The sequence below is a fragment of the Chrysemys picta genome, chromosome 21 (assembly GCF_011386835.1).
Source record: "Chrysemys picta bellii isolate R12L10 chromosome 21, ASM1138683v2, whole genome shotgun sequence".
Taxonomy (NCBI): domain Eukaryota; kingdom Metazoa; phylum Chordata; order Testudines; family Emydidae; genus Chrysemys; species Chrysemys picta.
Window position 1 is genome coordinate 16,707,578 of NC_088811.1, and position 17,833 is coordinate 16,725,410.

The window sequence follows — 17,833 nt, forward strand, 5'->3', positions numbered from 1 at the left end:
TCCAGCGAGAGTCACACTAGGTCTTCTTGATCACACGTGAAAGCCAGACGTAGGACAGAAAGCAGCTGCCCCACCCCCCACACTCTCTAATCTTCAGAGGCTCCAGATGCAGCCTGAACGCTGGCATAAGGCAACACACACAGCCGTCATTGCCTCATGGAAAGCCTTGGTAACCGCATCCACGGCAAGGTCAGAGTTCCTCGTGGGCCATCACCTCTAGAGGCACCCTCCTGGTGGCCCCGCCAGCCCCAGGCTTATGTAGTGACCCCCGCTGTGAGCTGGCGGTGGTGGGAGAACATCCGGCATTCAGCCCCAAACCAGACTTCTACACTGGAGCTACAGGAGTAGCTCCATCCTCTAACAGCAGCAGTAAACGGTTCTCCTCCAAGTGGGCCTGCCCCTATAGGGGGAATAGGATGCTTCATCGGCACATGGAGACAGCTTTGCTTCATTCCCACTGCCCAACCTTCTCTCGGTGCCTTGGTCCTACACTGGGAGTGGGAGGGCGGGGGTCAGTAATCCCAGAAGTCAGGAGCTGGAAACCCCAGCAGGAATGAAGTCTCCCTGGGCTTATCCGCCTGACACCCGGCTCACCTCTGCTGAGAGGCGGGGCAACTGAGTGGATCCGACTTTAACAGCATCCCAGAGAAAAGCAGCGCATGAATAATTGTGGCTCAGATTAACCGGAAGAGCCGCAGCGGGGGCCTTGCAAATCCCTCGCTCTCTCTCTTCTTACGGCCTCTCTTTGGCTGAGAAAGCAGGCAGAGCGCTGGGTGAAAGGGGGCACCGGCGACGGAGCAGGGCGGAGACTGCACCCTTGTGGTGAAGATGGCGCATCTCCCCAGACATCACAACCACTCACTTTCCATCCATGCCACCCCTTGCAGTCAGGATCCTCAGGATTCCCACGGACACGGGATTCTTCCTCTTGTGCCAAGGAGAAATCCCCTTCCACGTGGGGTGAACCAAGGTGCGCTTGTGACTGCCGTCTGCGCACCACAGCCGTGGCACCAGGACATCCAAGCTCTCTGCACTCCAGCAACCAGAGCGCCCTGCCTAGCAGCCATAGCATAGGCAGATGCCCCAGGGAGCTCCTGGAGACTGGAATCCAGGATCCTCACCTAGCAACAAGACAAGGCCGGGCTTGCCTCTGGAAGTGGGGCCCACGTGAAGCGATGCACAGCAGCTCCACACCGGCTGTTGGCTGTACAATGGCTGAGGGCAATGTCTGAATCCAGCTGCCAGCCAGGGGGCTAAACACCACCCCCATCTTGATGCATCAAGCACCTTCATCTCTGGCTGCAGGACTAGTCGAGGACCTCACAGGACCAGGCCCCACTGCTGGCTTAACAGGATGGGAACCACCCACCTCCGGAGGGACCTAATGGCACCGCATTGGTAGCTGGGCAGTTTATATGGCTGGGCCGGGACAATGGGACCGAGACCTCGAGTTGCCACCTTGCAGATCCTTCCCGGACACGGGAGACCTGGTGACAGACCCTGGGTAGGGCCGACTGACCTTGGCCCGCCGTCACTGCGCTTTTCACAGACACCGATTTGTCCCGCCAAGATTCCCCATGGCTTCAGCAGAACATGAAAGAGCAGCGGGAGCCAGAGAGCTGAATCGGTCACGAACGACACTGCGGGGGCTCGTTTGCTATTCCTGAAAGGCTTCCAGAGGGAATCTGCTCCCTTTATAAAGGCAAAGAGAGGATTTTGCAAACTACCAGCCCCGAGAGCTCCAGGCGCATTCCAGAAAACAGCCAGCCTGCAGCCTGTAAAGATCCTGCGCCTCGGAGAGAAAGGAACCCCGGCCCCCTCCCCGGAACCCCAGCGCCTGGCCTCTGTGCGGGCTACCGCCCCGACACTAGCAACAGGTGCAAGCAGAACTGATGCCCAAAACACGAGTAGACAGGCCCAAGCCGCCTTCCGAAGCCAGGCTGAGCAGCTGTGCACCAGAACTGCAGAGATCTTCACTGGAACCCCTGCAAAGACAATGCCACGCACTCCCTGCGGGTGCCATACCAATGAAACCAGCCACGAAAGTCATTCCTGTCCCTCCCAGCCCCTCTCCACCCGCCTTCAGCTATGAAGGGTAACCCCTTGCACTAGAAACAGAAGTGAAGGGGGCAGAGCGTGGCAGGTCATTAAAGCCGGGCGAGTCCCAGGGAGCCGGATCCCCAAAAGAAGCAAAGCCCAGCAGCAGGGGAGAGGCCGGCAGGAGGTGGAGATGTCTCAGAGCGAAGGAGGAGCGGAGCGATACGCAGAGCCGGAGCGGAGAGCTGTTCCCGCTCCGTGCGGTGCAGGGAGCAGGGTTCCCTACCGTATTTAGCCAATGGAGCGAGAGCTCCATGGACCCTGCAGATATGTGCACATATTCACATTCCCACACACTAGGGTTACCATATTTAAAAATTAAAAAAAAAAGGACACTCCACGGGGCCCCGCCCCCACCCCTTCCCCACCCAGCCCCGCCCCAGCCCCACCCCTTCCCCAGAGTCCCCGCCCCAACTCCGCCCCCTTCCCTGAGCGCCCCGCATTCCCCCTCCTCCCTCCCATCCATGCAAAACAGCTGCCCAAGCGCTACCGGCTTCACAGTTTGCCGGGCAGCCCCCAGACCTCCAGAACCTGCGCCCCTGGCCAGGCGCTTCCCCTCCCGGGCTCCGGCTGCACTGCAGAAGCGCCCGGCCGGGGGCGCAGGGTCTGGAGGTCTGGGGGCTGCCCGGCAAACCGTGCAGCCGGTAGCGCTTGGGCAGCTTGGCTCTTCAGCTACACAGAGCTGAGGTGTCTGGGGGGAGCAGCAGCAGCCGCTGCCGTGGGGGAGTCCGCCTGCGGCTCGCAGCCTGCCGGAGCCGCTCTAAGGTAAGCAGGGGACTAGTATTTTCCCGGACATGTTCAGCTTTTTGGCAATTCCCCCTGGACGGGGATTTGAGGACCAAAAATCCGGACATGTCCGGGAAAATCCGGACGTATGGTAACCCTATCACACACTCCCACCTGCCTGGGAGATGGCTTCCTTTCGCCTCTCCCCCTTAAATTAAAACCTATAAATGCCTTATCAAAAACTCATTAAAAAAAAAAACCCAACACACTGCCAAGTGGCGTCAGCGTTCTGCGCACGCCCCCGTGTAGAACTCTGAACGGGCCACGATGACACAGCCATGCCAGCTGCTCAATGCAGCACCAGGAGAGGGAGCAAAGCAGAGACCTCTGGACCGCAGGAGTGGGCGTTCACCCCAGGCCATTACAAACAACGCCTGGCATCCAACGGCCAACCCAGAGGGGGAAATCAACCCTAGCCCAAAACTCTGCACAACCCGCCCTTCAGGCATCTTCCCCTATGCCTGATCCACCAAGGCTATGAGTCTGTTGCTGATACCAGCACGGGTGCTTAGTCCTTTAGCTCAAGGTGCAGGGGTGCACGCTCTGGGTTTTGAAAGTCCCAGGTTCAAGCCCTGACGGTGACTAAGATGATGGTTAGCACGTATGAACCACTTTAGCCCTATTTTGAGAACCTTGAACGGTGTTTATGGCTTTGCCCTGGCCCTCAGTAGCCATGTACATCATCAGTCTCAGTCCTTGGTTGGACTCTATTTATTCGGGTAAATGGACATTCCTGGAAAAGGGAGAAATTGGCCATGAAAAAAAGTGATCCTGACAGATGTGTCACTTTGGCAAACACTTGTCTAGCTTGGCAGGCCAAGAAAGGCTCATTGGATTGAATGGCTCCAAACAAACGTCCGTTGTCCAACTAGAAGTTAGAGCAAGGAAGTTTAAAAGCCATTTGGAGACAGCCAGGGTCTTCTGTGCCAGAGAGAAGTGACAGCCCATCAATAGGAAATTAGTCTATAATTCTCAAATAGGAGTTTATTTCTGCAGCTGTTACGAATCCTGAATTCCAGCAATTGCATTCTGAACAGCCAATTAGCATCTCTCTCTCTAATGCTATATATTTGCAATAGCAGGAAAGAAAGTTTTAAAAACCACTTGGCAATAAACTTGGACCAACTTTCCCTACGGGGTCCAGGGACGGTTCGGACAAGCCGGTCCCTCCGTTGGGTCAGTTAAGATTTGTCCTGCTTGCGACACCCCCCCGAGACACTTAGGGCAATCCAATCCCGACTGGACCATGCATGCAGGCCACAATTACTGTGTCTGAATAGCCAATAATTGACTGAAAACTGCAGGCCGGTAAATCCAATCAGCGCCCTGGATATCTCGCTAACTATTGTTGTATATGGGACCCTTTAATATCACATCATCTCTCTTTGGTACGTCTATGGGCTTCAGTACTGCAGGAGCCGAGTGCCTCACAATCCGAGACGTATTTATCTTTACAATCCCCCTGGGAGGCAGGGCAATGCTGTTATTCCCGTTTTAGAGATGGGGGGAAATGATGCACGGAGAGGTTATGTGACTTGGCCAAGGTCACAGAGGAAGTCAATGGCACAGCAAGGAATTGAATGCAGGGCTCCCACATCCTAGGGGCTAACCTACGCCCCTCACTCATCCTTCCCTTCTGGTAGGAAGATCCAATTCTGCCCCTCCCAGCTACGCTGGGCGTGTTACACCCATGCTCCAGGCACGGATTTGTGGGCGATATTCCAATGCACCAGCAGCAAAGGGTTAACTAGGGGCCCCACCGCAGCCAGGGCAAAGGCGAGACGAAGGTACTGGCCCCGCAGCTGGGAGACCAGCCTCATTCCAGATCCCTGGGGAGGGCACGTCAAAAGCAAAGCGCCTGCCTCCCCGGGCGCCACTCCCACACTCACCGTTGTTTCTGGCATAAGCAGCTAGAGTGCCGTTCTGTAGTCCGGCAAACAGGTACTCGGGGCTATGCTTCAGGCAGAGGACAGGCTGCCGCCCCGGGCTTCGGCAGGTCAGCAAGCACTGAGTCCCCGTGTCGACGCTGCCGTACACCAGGATGCTGAAGAGAGGGGGAAGGAGTGGGAAAGCCCAGAGTAACCATGGTGAGCACCTGTACGAAGTCCAGTCCTGCCAGCCACCGACAGCACCGGGAGTCCCCCGCGCAGAGCCATTAGCGGGAGCAGATCCAGCCGATCCACCTTGCAGGCAGCAGGTTCTGAACATGCCACCCCAGGCTGATTTCTCATGTTTCTGCTCCCCCCATTTGCTCCCAGACCGAGGAAGGTACGGCCCAGCTCTGCCATCCATACGATTTAAGCCAGAACATGCATTCCCTCCGGGATGGAGATATCCCAGCCAGGGAGGAAGCTATGGCTCCCGCAGCTCTGTCTGAACGGGGAGTTCTTGGACTGAAGACGTGCCTGGCTGGTGTCTGCAATGCCAAACGCAGGGCTCCACCCTAGGGACAAGTGGGTGCGACCAGGTTAGGGTCACCGGGTGGCAGTTGCCCGTAGTAATGGAGCTAAGTGACAGCAGTGGGGCAAATCCACACACACACACACACACCCACACACACCCACCCCCCCAGGATTTCCACAGAGAGCCAAAGCTAAGCCTGGGGAAATCATGGGTGCCCAGAGCTTGGTCTTTGCAGGGTCCTGGCTGGTGGGAGACGTCCTGCTGCTGCCAACGCCCAGAGCTCACAACAGCCGGCTCCTAAAGGAGACTATTTTTACCTGCATGGGCAGAGGAGTCTGAATGCCTCTGGCATCAAGCGGAGACAAGACCACGAGGTGCAGGGAGGGCTATGGGGGACAGATGGGGGTGGGGTGGGGGGGTGGGATCTACCTGATCTGATTTGCAGATCCTGTCCTGGGCCTGGCCTCTGCCTTCCACTGTCCAGGCTGGAGGAGGCAGGAAGAATTTGGAGAGGAGCAACCTTAAAAATCAGTGACCCCTTCCAGGAAGGGTGGAGAAGCTCAACACCCAGCCCTGCCCATTGCTCTAGGAGTGGAGGCGGGTGAGGGGGACGCAAGACTTGAGATTTGCGGGGGGAGACGTTGGCTGTCCTCAGAATACGACTGGGGGGCAGAGGAGGAGGAAAGCCAAAGACTGAGAACAACGGAAGGGCTAGCCAGCTGGACAGCCGACGGCGCTGCTAGAGCGTAGCGCTAGTGTTCGCAGGCCGTTGGCGCTCGATACGCAGCATGGCTACGGGGCGGTCGCCATGGCTGTGCGGGGGGACACCTGCCTCCACGGAGGAGGCTGCAAGGCCGAGCCCCCGGCCCAAACCTCACCTGCCATCCTGCAGTCCCAGGCAGATGGTGGGATGCGGCGCGGAGGGCTGGTCAGCTGCCGATCTCGAATCCTCCGCTTTCCCCTGCTCTTGCTCCTCCTTGCTCTTCTCAGGAATGTATTCCATGCAGAGCACCTGGGAGGCCACCGGGAAGGACTTCACCGTGCGGGGCACCGTGCGGTTGAGCGAGAAGATCTCCACCTGGCCCCCTGCGCCTTCCTGGCCTCCTCCAATCTGTGGGGATGCAGGAAGCCACCCAGAGGGGCTTTTAACTTCTGCCCCTGCAGGCTGGAATATTCCCTCACCCCCGACACCTTCATCACCACTGCAAACAACAGGGTGCCCCATTTTCTCCCCCGGCTTTGCCATAGGGTGGAGACTGGGATGACCAGCTGCTTGGACCACGCCCATGGGGTCAGGCTGATCGGAACGGCCCCTCCTGGTCTGCAAGCTCTAGGAAGTGCACAGGATCTCCTTAAAGGAGCATCGGCGGGTGGAGCAGGGGGGCCTGTACCCCATGCCGCAGACACACTAGGCAGCACCCAGGGGGTTAATTACTGCAATTACTTTGGGCAGTTTACGCACGGCCCTGCTTGAACATCTGATTTCCATGCAAGGAACCAAAACCCCAGGCCCAGGCATAACTGGGGCTGTGGCATTTCACTGCCCACCCCCTTGCTGCCAGTCCCCCTCCCATCTGACACTGGCCAACGGTGCCAATCGCGTGCTAGCCTGGATTGACCAGGAAAACGACCTTGGTGGAATCCCTTACAAAGCATCTCTCCTCTTCACTCTCCTGCCCATCACCTGGGTATCCGAGCACCTCAAGCCTGAGCTAATTTGGGCTCTTGAGGGCGAGCCCCGACTGGGATTAGCGGGAGGCTCTCGCCTTCGACTCTCAGGAGCCGTTCCCCACGCAGGCCGGCTCAGCCCGTACTCACCCACAGGTACCCCTGCGGGAGGGAGGTGCTCACGGCAGAGAAGCCCAGCAGCGAGGACTGGACAGGATTGTGCACCACGGCTCCAAGCTGGAAGAGAGACGGGGACATCACGCCATCAATCGAGGCCTGGACAGCGCTTTGCTGGGAAGCATCATACGAGCATGAAGGTAAATGCAAGAGCCAAAACGCTCTCCCCGCCCTGACCCCCTCCACCGCCCGTCTGCACCCCAACGTGCTGAGAGGTGGAATTCGATCACATGCTCCCCAAACCACAGTGGCGCGGCTGCACAATTACGAGCCGTCAAGGTAGAGAAGATGGCCCTCTGCCCTGTGATCCCCCAGCAACCCCACTCCCCCAGCAGAGCCAGCTATGGTTTGCACACAAGCTTGGACATTTCACTGGCCTGCAGAGACATCAAACGCTCAATTCTCCTCCTCCTGCTCTGGCCACGGGGGATTTTGAAGAGCCATTTTTAGAGACACTGTTTTGAAGTCCGGTTTTCCATAGCCAGCTTCTCGACAGGAGCATGGGATATTTACAGAGCTCTCAATTGAACGGAAGCTGTAATGGTGAGGTGGAAGGGAGAAGAAGAACAGCCACTGTCCGGCACACAGCCCTCAGGCAAGATCTCAAAACCTGCCTCGGATCTTAGCAACCCCGCTTCCGTTTGGAATCGGATGCCACCGCGTGTTCAGATCACCACCTTTTGGAAAGGAGTGCAGGTAGGTAGCCTTATTAACAGATGGGGCAACAGAATCACAGACAGGCCCAGGGCTAAGCGACTCGGGATCGCAGGTCAGGATCAATCACGGGGGCTTTTTTTACGTCTCGCCCAAAGCGATCTGCTCAAGGTCACGCAGCGAGCTCGTGGCCAAGCCAGGAATGGAGCCAGGCGTCCTGTCTGAAGGTTCCATTATGGAACCAAATGACCATCCTACAGTTACAGCTGAGCTCTGGAGCTCTTCCAAACCACAGATCAATACCTTGGGCGGGCGAGGTGGGGAACGCAGGTAGATCAGCCTCAGAGGCCGAGTTTCAGATGACCTCTTGTGGCACAAACCAGACAAGTTTTGTTTGGCTCCCAGTTCCCTGCTCTGACCACTAGACTATTTTGCCTTTGCAAAACCCACAGTCGTTCTCGGAGCGAGTGGGGAGCTATAGACCCAAATTCTCTTTTACATCTTGATTCCCTCCACAACGATCAGAGCAAACTGACTCCACTGACTAAGACAAACGTGGGACTTTGCCTGCTTTCTCTGCCCCCCAGTCAGCCTGGGATCGATATGCACACATGCAGACAGACAGAGATGCATCTTTACTCCCTCTTAACCTCTCAGAGCGAGGCCCAGAACTGCTAATATGCAAGTCAGGACAAAGCACCAGCTCGCTCTCCCATAGCTGTGCTAACGCTACAGCTCTAAGGGCAGCAAACCTTTGATTTTGGCAGCAAAACGCAGTAGATGAGACACACAGAGGGCACACTCAGGGGAGGGTTTAGACATGCCTGACCCTAGACATGCTGCTATTTGGGCAATGTCAAAGCACCCATCGGCTGCAGGGATCAATTCCCCCAGTGCCTGGAGGTAGCTGCAGACAGGGACTGGTGCATAGGGGGCCCCCCCACAATAGATCACCCAGCAAGGGCAGGATCTGGCAGCACCGCAGGGCCTGCAAGGATGGTGGAGACCAGCCCAACCCAAAGCGCTGGTGGTGGCGGCTGGCGAGGGATGCGGTTGAGGGAGTTGCTGACGGGGTGCATCTCCACAGGAGCCCAGCACGCAGCAAACCCTCGAGGGGTCACATGCTTTTTGCCCTTGGCTTCAATATCCCCCCCCCATCCTCAAACAACAACATGTCCCTTTGGCATCTTCCACGGCGGAGAAGCCCAGCAAGCGTTTGGGCATTGCCAGCTGGGAGTCGCTCCATTTCCTCCTGTAGCCCCCCAGGGGAGCGAGTGGGTACACCCCCCCTCCCCGGACACATGGGCAGGGATGAAATCCCTCCCTTCCCAGAGCGGAACCGTGGGGCATGGAGGCAAGATTTGCCCCATAGCTGGCCCATCCCATGACACTGAACTGCACCTCCCCGTCCTCCCACTTGCTGTTCCCAGTGAGCACATGGACAAATTTGGGCAGCCCCCATGACACGGCTCCCGTCACTAGGCCAGGGCTCACGTATTGCAGGGCTTCCACAAAGGGCCCAAGAACTGGACGCGGACACCCTGCAGCTGGACAGGTAAAGGGGGCGGGAGGCCCACAACAGAGTGCTCCGGCCAGCGCATCGGAGACTGATGGATGCTCTTGGCAAAGCCGGCCACTTGGGCTCTTGCTCAGAGCTCCAGGGCAGTAACTGCTCTTTAGGGTTGCCAATTTTGGTTGGACGTATTCCTGGAGGTTTCATCACACGACCATCCTTCAATCCTGGAGGTTGGCAACCCTGCTGCTCTTCCAGGGCACACGGATGAGGGCACCTCACCCCATCGCCCATGACTACAGCCTTTGCCGACGGCATTTAGCCCTTGAATGAGCGCCCCGGTTAGCCTCTCATGGGGGCTTTTCTAGCCTTGTCTTAATTGACTGACGTTATTTATTCACCGGGACGCAGCCCATCTGCTAGGAACGGGCTGGAGAAGTCGCTCTCGTAGATGGAGCGGGGAGGGGGCTGTACAGAGCTGCTTGGATCAGGTGGCAGACGGGGATGCAAGGAGCTCATGCAGAGAGGCCAGGAGAGTGGGGGATGAGAGAGAATGGGAAGGGCGGCGAAGTCAAGGCCTTTGCTGACGATCGAATTCCTCAGTACAGGGAGGCACGCAGAGCCCGGGCACAGATTCGCTGGGATCGGCACCGGTCCAGCACGGGAACCCTTGCAGGAAGTTTGCTGCAGCGCAACCAACGCTGGGTCACATGCTTTTTGCCCTTGGCGTCAATATCCCCCCCACCCTCAAACGACAACATGTCCCTTTGGCATCTTCCACTGCGGAGAAGCCCAGCAAGCATTTGGGCACTGCCAGCTGGGAGCCGCTCCATTTCCTCCTGTAGCCCCCCAGGGGAGCGAGTGGGTACAGAGACCCCCCCCCCCCCCCCGACACATCCTCCCCGCCTCCACGTTCCAAGCACATCCACGGAGCGGGGCACTTGTCTCGGCACCAGCACGCACAGGGCCAGGCAAAGCCCAGCCTGGATTCTTTCCCAGAAGGGACCGAGGCCACCTCCTCGTTGGCACCGACTACAATCCGCTTCGCGAAGGAGCTGGAGCAGTGATGATTCGCCGCTGGTAGAGCAAGGTGGAGGGGGGAGAACCGGGGGAGGGGGGGGGCTTGGCCTGAATTTGACGAGGGATCTGGAATGTTTAACGCTTCGCGGAAAGAGATTGGAAGGTCCCCCAGCGAGATTCGGGTAAGCGTTTGAAGTCAGAGGACACCCCGAAAGCGACGCAGACTCCCCGGGGACAGCAGGGAAGGATGTTACCACGGCAAAGGAACTTTGTAGATTAAAGACAGAAGAAGAAGAAGGAGCGTTGTCCTCTTCCAACTGGTGCCCTTGTTAGCATTTTAAAAAAACAACTGCACAGAGCAGACTCTATGGCAGGGCCGATAAGAAAGCACCGCGCCTGCGAAACACACACAGCCCTGCTCCCCCCCGGAGAGAGACAGCCCGCCATTTGGTCTAATTAGCCGGCACGGCAGCGAGGGCTCCAGAAGGAATGTGTTCCAGGCTCCCGCCGGAGCCGGCTGCGGGACGGGGAAGGGAGCCGGCGGCTTGACAACATCACATCTGTTACTGTCGGTAATTGGATGAAACCCCTCAGCTCTGGGGAACCCTAATTCATCCCGCCAATGGAGCGGTGATTGGGTTACTTCTGTCACAAATGGCAACAGGGAAGCTGGGGTGGGAGGAGAGAGGCTGGAGGCCTGGTACTGGCCACGCCTCTTGAAACAGAAGCAAGAGGAGACAGGCGGGTGCCTGAAGCCATGCTTAACTAACACCCGTTAGCCATGACGCACCAGAGACAGCACTGTCCAGACAGAACTCCTGGGTTCTATTCTTGGCATTGCCATGGAGACGCCGTGCCTCAGTTTCCCCATTGGGATGTGACTCACCTATCTCAGGAGGCTACTGGGAGGGTTAATTGGCTGCCATCCCCCTAAGCCACCAGCCTCCCATGCCCTCTCCATAGCACATGCCTGTGTCGCTGCACTGAACCTGCAGGGGGCTTGGGAGAGTCCACCCCTCCCAGTCTCCCCAGGACCTTGCCTGATTCACGCCCTATATCTGAGGCTCCAAGCGACCGACTCCTGCAGGTGCTCCAGGGCTGGGAGAAAAAGCACCCACTGTCAGCCCTGCAGGTCAGCACCTCCCCCTGCCCCTAAGCACCTCCCGGCTGCCCTGCAGCAGTTCAACTCCAGGAGCAAGGCAGGCGGATCAGGACCACCACACGGGCGTTTTGAGTGGCTGTTTGAGCAGATCAGCAGGGTTTTGCAGCCAACCTTCAAGCCCTCCCACCCCACACAGCAGTCAGGAGAGAAGCAGAGACGGGGTGTTGTAAAGAGCGCGGCAAGGCAGCCAAGACCAAACCGGTTTTGTCGTCGGGAAAGCAGCATGCTGCAAGGAAAGGCCGGCCGATAGATCCCACCCTGAGCTCCCAGGACAGCCCCGGAACAAAGCAGGTCACTAAGTAAGAGCTGCGGTGGTGATTCAGCCGGTCTTTAATCCCTGCACTGGTTTCTGTGCGCAAGAACGACTGGGAGCTTCCGAGTGGTTTTCACTGGCTTGTTTCCCGAAACGCTGCATCCACCCACTTAACGTGGGTCGTTTGTAGCACCCCGCTACGGTATCCCCATGGATAGGCAAATGTGGCTGCCTATTATCTTGGTTGTGCTGAGAGGCCCCAACTGAGATGAGGGGCCCATGGCGCTAGGTGTCCATCTACGGACAGACTGTCCCTGCCCCGAGGAGATCACAGTGGGAAAAGCCCAGACCGAGGGAGCAGAAATGACGGGCTGGTATCCCCACGCTGGGAACGGAGCAGAGAGAGATTAAGTCTCTTGCCCAAAGTCATTCATTGAGTTAGTGGCAGAGCCAGGATCTCTGATGGCCAGTCCAGTGCCGTACCCGCAGGGGGACCGTCGCTGTCCATGCGTTCCTAACTTGGGAGGTCGTCAGGCTCGTATCACACCATGCCAAGGTTGTACCATTTACTTAGACTGCCAGCTCACCGGGGCAGCGACTGGCTTTTGGTTTTGTGTTCGTACAGCACGGTGGGGGTCTGGGTCCACGACTGGAGCTCCTAGGCACTTCTGCACTATAAGCCAACCACCGCCCGTGGTCTGAGCAAGCTGACCACAATACCTAGGGCAGGCTTACCTGTGACAGGTGAGCCAGCATCAACCCAGCACCTAGAATTTCCACTGGCCTGCAGTCCAGTTCCAGAGACTCCCCTTACTTCCCTGAGCCATCCTCTCTTTTGCTAGCATCTAGCCACAAAAACCACACAAGGACTCACCCCGATTCTACCACCGGGGACCAGTCCCACAGTAGAGGCGTCCAGTCCTCCAAGACCAAGAAACCCTCCTTCACCATCTCCTGTTAGCGTCTCCCAAAGTGACATGAAACCCCCAGTCTCCTACTTAGTAGCACTGACCGGGGCACCGGTCCCCATGTCCCTTACAAGCAGCAAAGAGAGGCCGGGGCAATGCATTAACATGGGGCAGTCTAACAGCCCACCTCACATCTGCTCTCCTCGGCATCCAAACAGCCTGGGGGAGAGGAGAAGAGAAAGGGTGATGCTGGGTTCTTACCTGCAGGTCGAGGGCATTGGAGGAGAAGGCAGGTACGTGGCATGCCAGGATGGGACACCAGAAGGGAGCTTTGCTTTTCTTGTCTTCGTCAGGACACAGCCATCCAGGTTGGTTCTCCTCCCCTGTGGCAAGCGGAGCAGGCAGGGGAAGTTAACAGCTTTGTAGGCCTTCATATAGACCGTTTCCTCCCACCCAGCGCTCCCCGAATGCCTCCAAACATGCAGAGCCGAGGGGATCAGAGCCCCAGCTGTCTGTAAGCGCTAGAAGGGGTCTTTGCCCATTGCACCAAGAAAAAAAAAAAAAAAAAAGGTTTCAAGCCCTGCTTCTTCGAGAAACAATGTCCCCATTCGGCAAAGAATTAGAAACGGGCCCCAACCCACACCACTGGGAGCTGGGTTTTAAAGTGCTCCCTGCCCTCCAGTTCGGGGCGTGCTGATCCCACTGACGTAGTTACATGGCCTCCAGCACTACCGCACGAGAACACCTCGCAAAGCAATGTATTTATCCCTACAGTGCCCTGTGCTAGCATCAGCCCGATTTCACAGACGTGGAACGAAGGCTCAGCTGTCGGAGTGACATGCCCGAGTAGATGATCTGGGACGAGAACCCAGATCTCCTAAGTCCCAGTCCAGTGATTAACCAATAGTGCAGCCCATTTACGGACAGGAGCAGAGATCAGCAGCTGTGATATTACCATCAGTATCCAACTTTCCAGGGCGCTGGCCCAGGATCATTTATAGCCGAGGACACACTAGAAGCCATGAGCTAACATCACACGTTCCTCACGACATGGCTTCTCTGCTTTTATTTCCTACTTTTCTCCAAGCAGCCTCTTCCGTCCCCTCCCTGCTATTGTTTTAACAGCGAGCCAGGGTCGGGACAGATCATATTTGCAAGATCATCAGACGTGGCTCAGAACTAGCCTGGGGAACGCAGGGCTCCAGGGAGAGTCTCACCCTTGAGTCCAGCAGCTCCTTGCATGGTGACCACGCACTTCATGCATCTTATTTAGTCATTTTCTAGACAGCCATTCCCAAGTATGTGCCTTGCCCAGACGCCCTGGCCTGGAACACTGGTTTGCCCAGCCAACCATGGGTAGCAGCTGCACCCACGCACCCCCGAATCCCTATGCACCTTGGGGGGGAAGCTGCCCTAATTGCTGCAGGAGACTAGTCTCTGATGGACAAGACAGAGGAACTTCTACAACTAGAGAAGCTTCTGCCAGCAACGCTCCTCCTCCAACACAAGGAGGAAAGTCAACAAGGGCTCCTCAGCCGACCCAACGAGCTAACAGGAGCTGTTCAGATGAAACAAGCCCAGGACGTTCTCTGAAGAACAGATCCTTCCAGCCACCCTATCGCTCCCAGAATGGATCCTTCCCTTTCCACCTGCGGCCAGAAGATCAGGCACCTTCATCTCACCTTTAATGCACAGGGGATGGAGGGTTGGGGGAGGTCCACACTGCAACCAGAGGGGTAATTGCAGCAAAGGCAGGCATACCCGAGCGAGCGTTAATCTAGCTAGCCTGGCTAAATAGCAGTGAAGACGGGGTGACACTAATTTGGTGTGGGCTGCACCAGCCCCCCCCCCCACAACCCTGGACGCACCCTGCTAGCCAGCGCTGGGGTGCAGGCCACCACATGGACACTGCTATTTTTAGCCACTCTCGCTAGATTGAAGCTAGCTCGGCTACCGGGGCTCAGGTGGAGGGGCTGTTTAATTGCAGTGTAGACATCGGGCCCGGGCTTTAGGACCCTGCAAAGTGGGAGGGCCCCAGAGCTTGGGCTTCGGCCCGAGCCAGAGCATCTACACTGCAGTTCAACAGCCCCTTCGCCCGAGCCCCACGAGGAGGAGTTGGGTGTCTCACCGCAGTGTAGACGTACCCACAGAATCCAGAGAAGGGACAAAGCAGGTACCAGCCTGCCCTTTCCCTAAGAGGGCAATGCCGTATTGCACCCTGCTTAGGGTTCGCCCGGCCTAGTTTTTAAATGTGCCAAATGATGGTGATTCCCCCCTCGCGTTTCCATTGGGTATCTGTTCTACAGCTGAATCCATCGCACGGCCAGGGCAGGTTTAGCTTTGTTTTCCCCGGTTTGGAGTTTGACCCTCTTGCCCACCCCAGCTCTAAGCCTTGTTAAGTTATTTAGCATAACTCCGCCCCTCCACTTCTTTGCACTACCACCCTGTGAATCAGGCCCAGCCTCCTTTATAACAGGACCAGACGGAACACAGCGGGCACAAGACGTTGCTTGGGATCTCCGCAAGGCTTAGCGAGAGGTCTCTGGCCCCACTATTCTCTCTTGCGCACGGCTGACCCCAGTACAACTCCGTTCAGATCGGCAGAGATATTCCCGACTGACACCCATGAGAGGGTGTGAGCCAAACAGGAGAATGAAACAGGCCCCTCCCAGCCCCCAGCTCTTGCCATCACACTAAGCCTTCTGCACTCCTTCCCCAGCGCTTGGTTCATAGTCGCTCTCTGCTCAGACCCCCCCCTTCCTGGAGACGGCTTCTGGACCTCGGGATCAGGCTACATGGAGCACGTATGCAAAAGCCTCCCTTGGACCTGGATCTGTCCCAGCAGCCAAAGCTCCTGGTTTAGGAGCAGCTGTCAGTGAGGCTCTATTTCGTGTAGCTTACTTTACATCTCAGATCAATAAAGCAGGACAGAGGAACTGATGGGCGAAAGATCGTTAACAAGGCTTTAATCGGGCCACTTAAACCCTAGCTGAGAGCTGTGTACCTCCCCGCCGGAGGACGACAGTCTTTTACGCTAAGAACTTCCCTGCTCTGGTCACAAAAGGGTTAACATGCAGGCACTGCTTGAATCTCCGAGTAGCCGCACTAGCCCCTGGCTAGTGACTAGTTAACTCAGCCAGGCACAGAGAAGCTGCTCAGAGTCTAGGGAGGTATCCAATGGGATATAGACTGGACACCAGGCTCCAGCGTACCGTAGGGACCATCCCCAGACTGGGCTGAGAGGGGTCCCACCGCCACCCCACAGGGCTTTGCAGTCTCTGATTTCACGCATGATAAACCTGTTGGGCCTTGCGCCTCCTCCTGTCGGGGCAGAACGGCTTTGCCCAGTCAGTTCTAACCGACGCAAGAAAAAGGGGGAAAGGCAGCCGGAAGGCCCAATATTCCAGCCGGAGTTTCCCGTTTCTCAATTCCATTCCGTTACGCTCAGTTCTCCAAATCCAACATGGGCGTCAAAGCAGGACACCTACTACTCCACTGGGCTGACTAAGGATTATGCTATTGAATGCAGCCGGTCATCCTATAGGTCAGAGATGGGTGTCAGCACAAACCCCTTGAGACAGACACCACAGGGGAAAGGTTCCCTCTACAGGTACATCTACACAGCAAAAGCCGTGCAGGGGCTAGGCCTACCTGTGCTAATTTAAACGTGGCTAGCAGCGGACACAGAACAGGATGGATCGTGCGAGCCCGGAGCGGATCCTGAGTATACCCTCATCTTGCTAGCTGTGCTATTGTCACTGCTATGGTTACCCGCACTAGCTGGATTCAAGGCTTTGGATGTGTTGACACAAACATACTCCCTGTCAGCTGTGATGAGCACCTAGGCTGGAATCTAGCACCTCTCCGTTGACTTGACTGCTTAGATCAATGTTTCTCAACTGGTCTGTGGACCAGCTCTGGTCCCTGAGATCTCCCTGACACTTTAGGAAGGCAGCAAGCCGGTCCCTGGTATCAAAAACGTTACAAAACATTGGCTTTGAGCTTTAAAGGATGAACAGCAGATTTGATCAACAGGGTTTAAAAATGCATAAGGTTCATTGGGAGCAGATGAGCCAAACGGGTGGAACCAACGTTAGCCACAAGGAAATGCATTTCCAAGGACTAAGAGCGGTTCTTTGCGCTTATTCACCTTCACTCACGCACTGAGCACTTGACTGCAGCACGGAGCAGAGAGAGCCAGGCCCGAGCAGCGGCAGCAAAAAAAAGGAAAAGAAATAACAAAACATTTCTTCACATGAGGCTTTAATGCGTTTTTATTCCTAACTGGTGGTTACAGGATTTCCCCGCAGGCATCCCAGATAAAAAACAAACTGTTAAAAACAAGAGAATCAAAACTCCTTCCAGCCTGGGGGAATCCAGGCATTCAAATAAGATTTCAAATGAATTTTTCTTCCATTAAACTTTTTTTTTTTTTTTTTTGCTGCAGTGGCTGGTGGAATTAAACAGAAACAAAGAAAAGAAGGGACGCAAGTGTCACCAGGGAACTCTCCGCTGCCGGGGGACCTGAACGCGCAGGGGGGCTGCGGCCGCCCAGAATCATCTGCCTGCTTTCTTTCCCCCGTTTAATGAAGAGATCAAAGGGCGCCCGTGCTCTGAAAAGCAATGCTACCAATGACATTGCGGGGTTACACAGACACTCGCAATAAACTTCCCGAGGGGATGTGCTCCATTTACAAAACGGGGGAAGATTTGAAGCTGCTCTTTGTGGCACGTGCCACCGTAGATGTGACAAAGCAGAGATCAGGTGCGGCTTTCCAAAAGCGACTGGTGAATTTGGGTGCCTCGGTTCTGGGCCTCTCAAATTAAGACCCCTTAAAAGGGGCCCAATTGCCAAGCACCCACCCTCCGAGGATCAAGGCCCTCTAAGGCGTCTCAGACTAGGTACCCCAAACCACTAGTCAATGTTAAAAATCTTGGCCATCGCAATGGGATCTTTCTGTGCCAGTGACATAAGTTATAGGCTGAGTCCAACGGGGCATGGCACAGATTTTTGCTAAGACTATGTGGAAGATCAGCAGTTGCTGCATCTGCACCACGGTTTCACACACGGCAGTTTTTAATGCAACAGTCCAGGCAGTTCTAACCCTGATCACTCAGACACTGGACCAACATTCCCTGATCCCATCATCCTCCAGTTTTTCAGACCAGACGTCTCCTTAGGCAGAGCGCGT

The 17,833-nt window shown here is 56.3% G+C and overlaps 1 protein-coding gene across 17 annotated transcripts in view; it reads right to left on the bottom strand.

Annotated features, from left to right (window-relative positions):
- Positions 1 to 17,833, bottom strand: part of ARHGEF10L (Rho guanine nucleotide exchange factor 10 like) — a 195,690-nt gene that overhangs the window by 48,100 nt on the left and 129,757 nt on the right. For all 17 annotated transcript variants that reach the window (XM_065575085.1, XM_065575083.1, XM_024111244.3 and 14 more), the window contains 4 exons: positions 12,903 to 13,024; positions 7,105 to 7,191; positions 6,165 to 6,397; positions 4,773 to 4,927 (listed from right to left, as the gene is read on the bottom strand). In XM_065575085.1, coding sequence (XP_065431157.1) covers positions 4,773 to 4,927; positions 6,165 to 6,397; positions 7,105 to 7,191; positions 12,903 to 13,024 — 597 coding nt within the window. The remainder of the gene's footprint in view (positions 1 to 4,772; positions 4,928 to 6,164; positions 6,398 to 7,104; positions 7,192 to 12,902; positions 13,025 to 17,833) is intronic.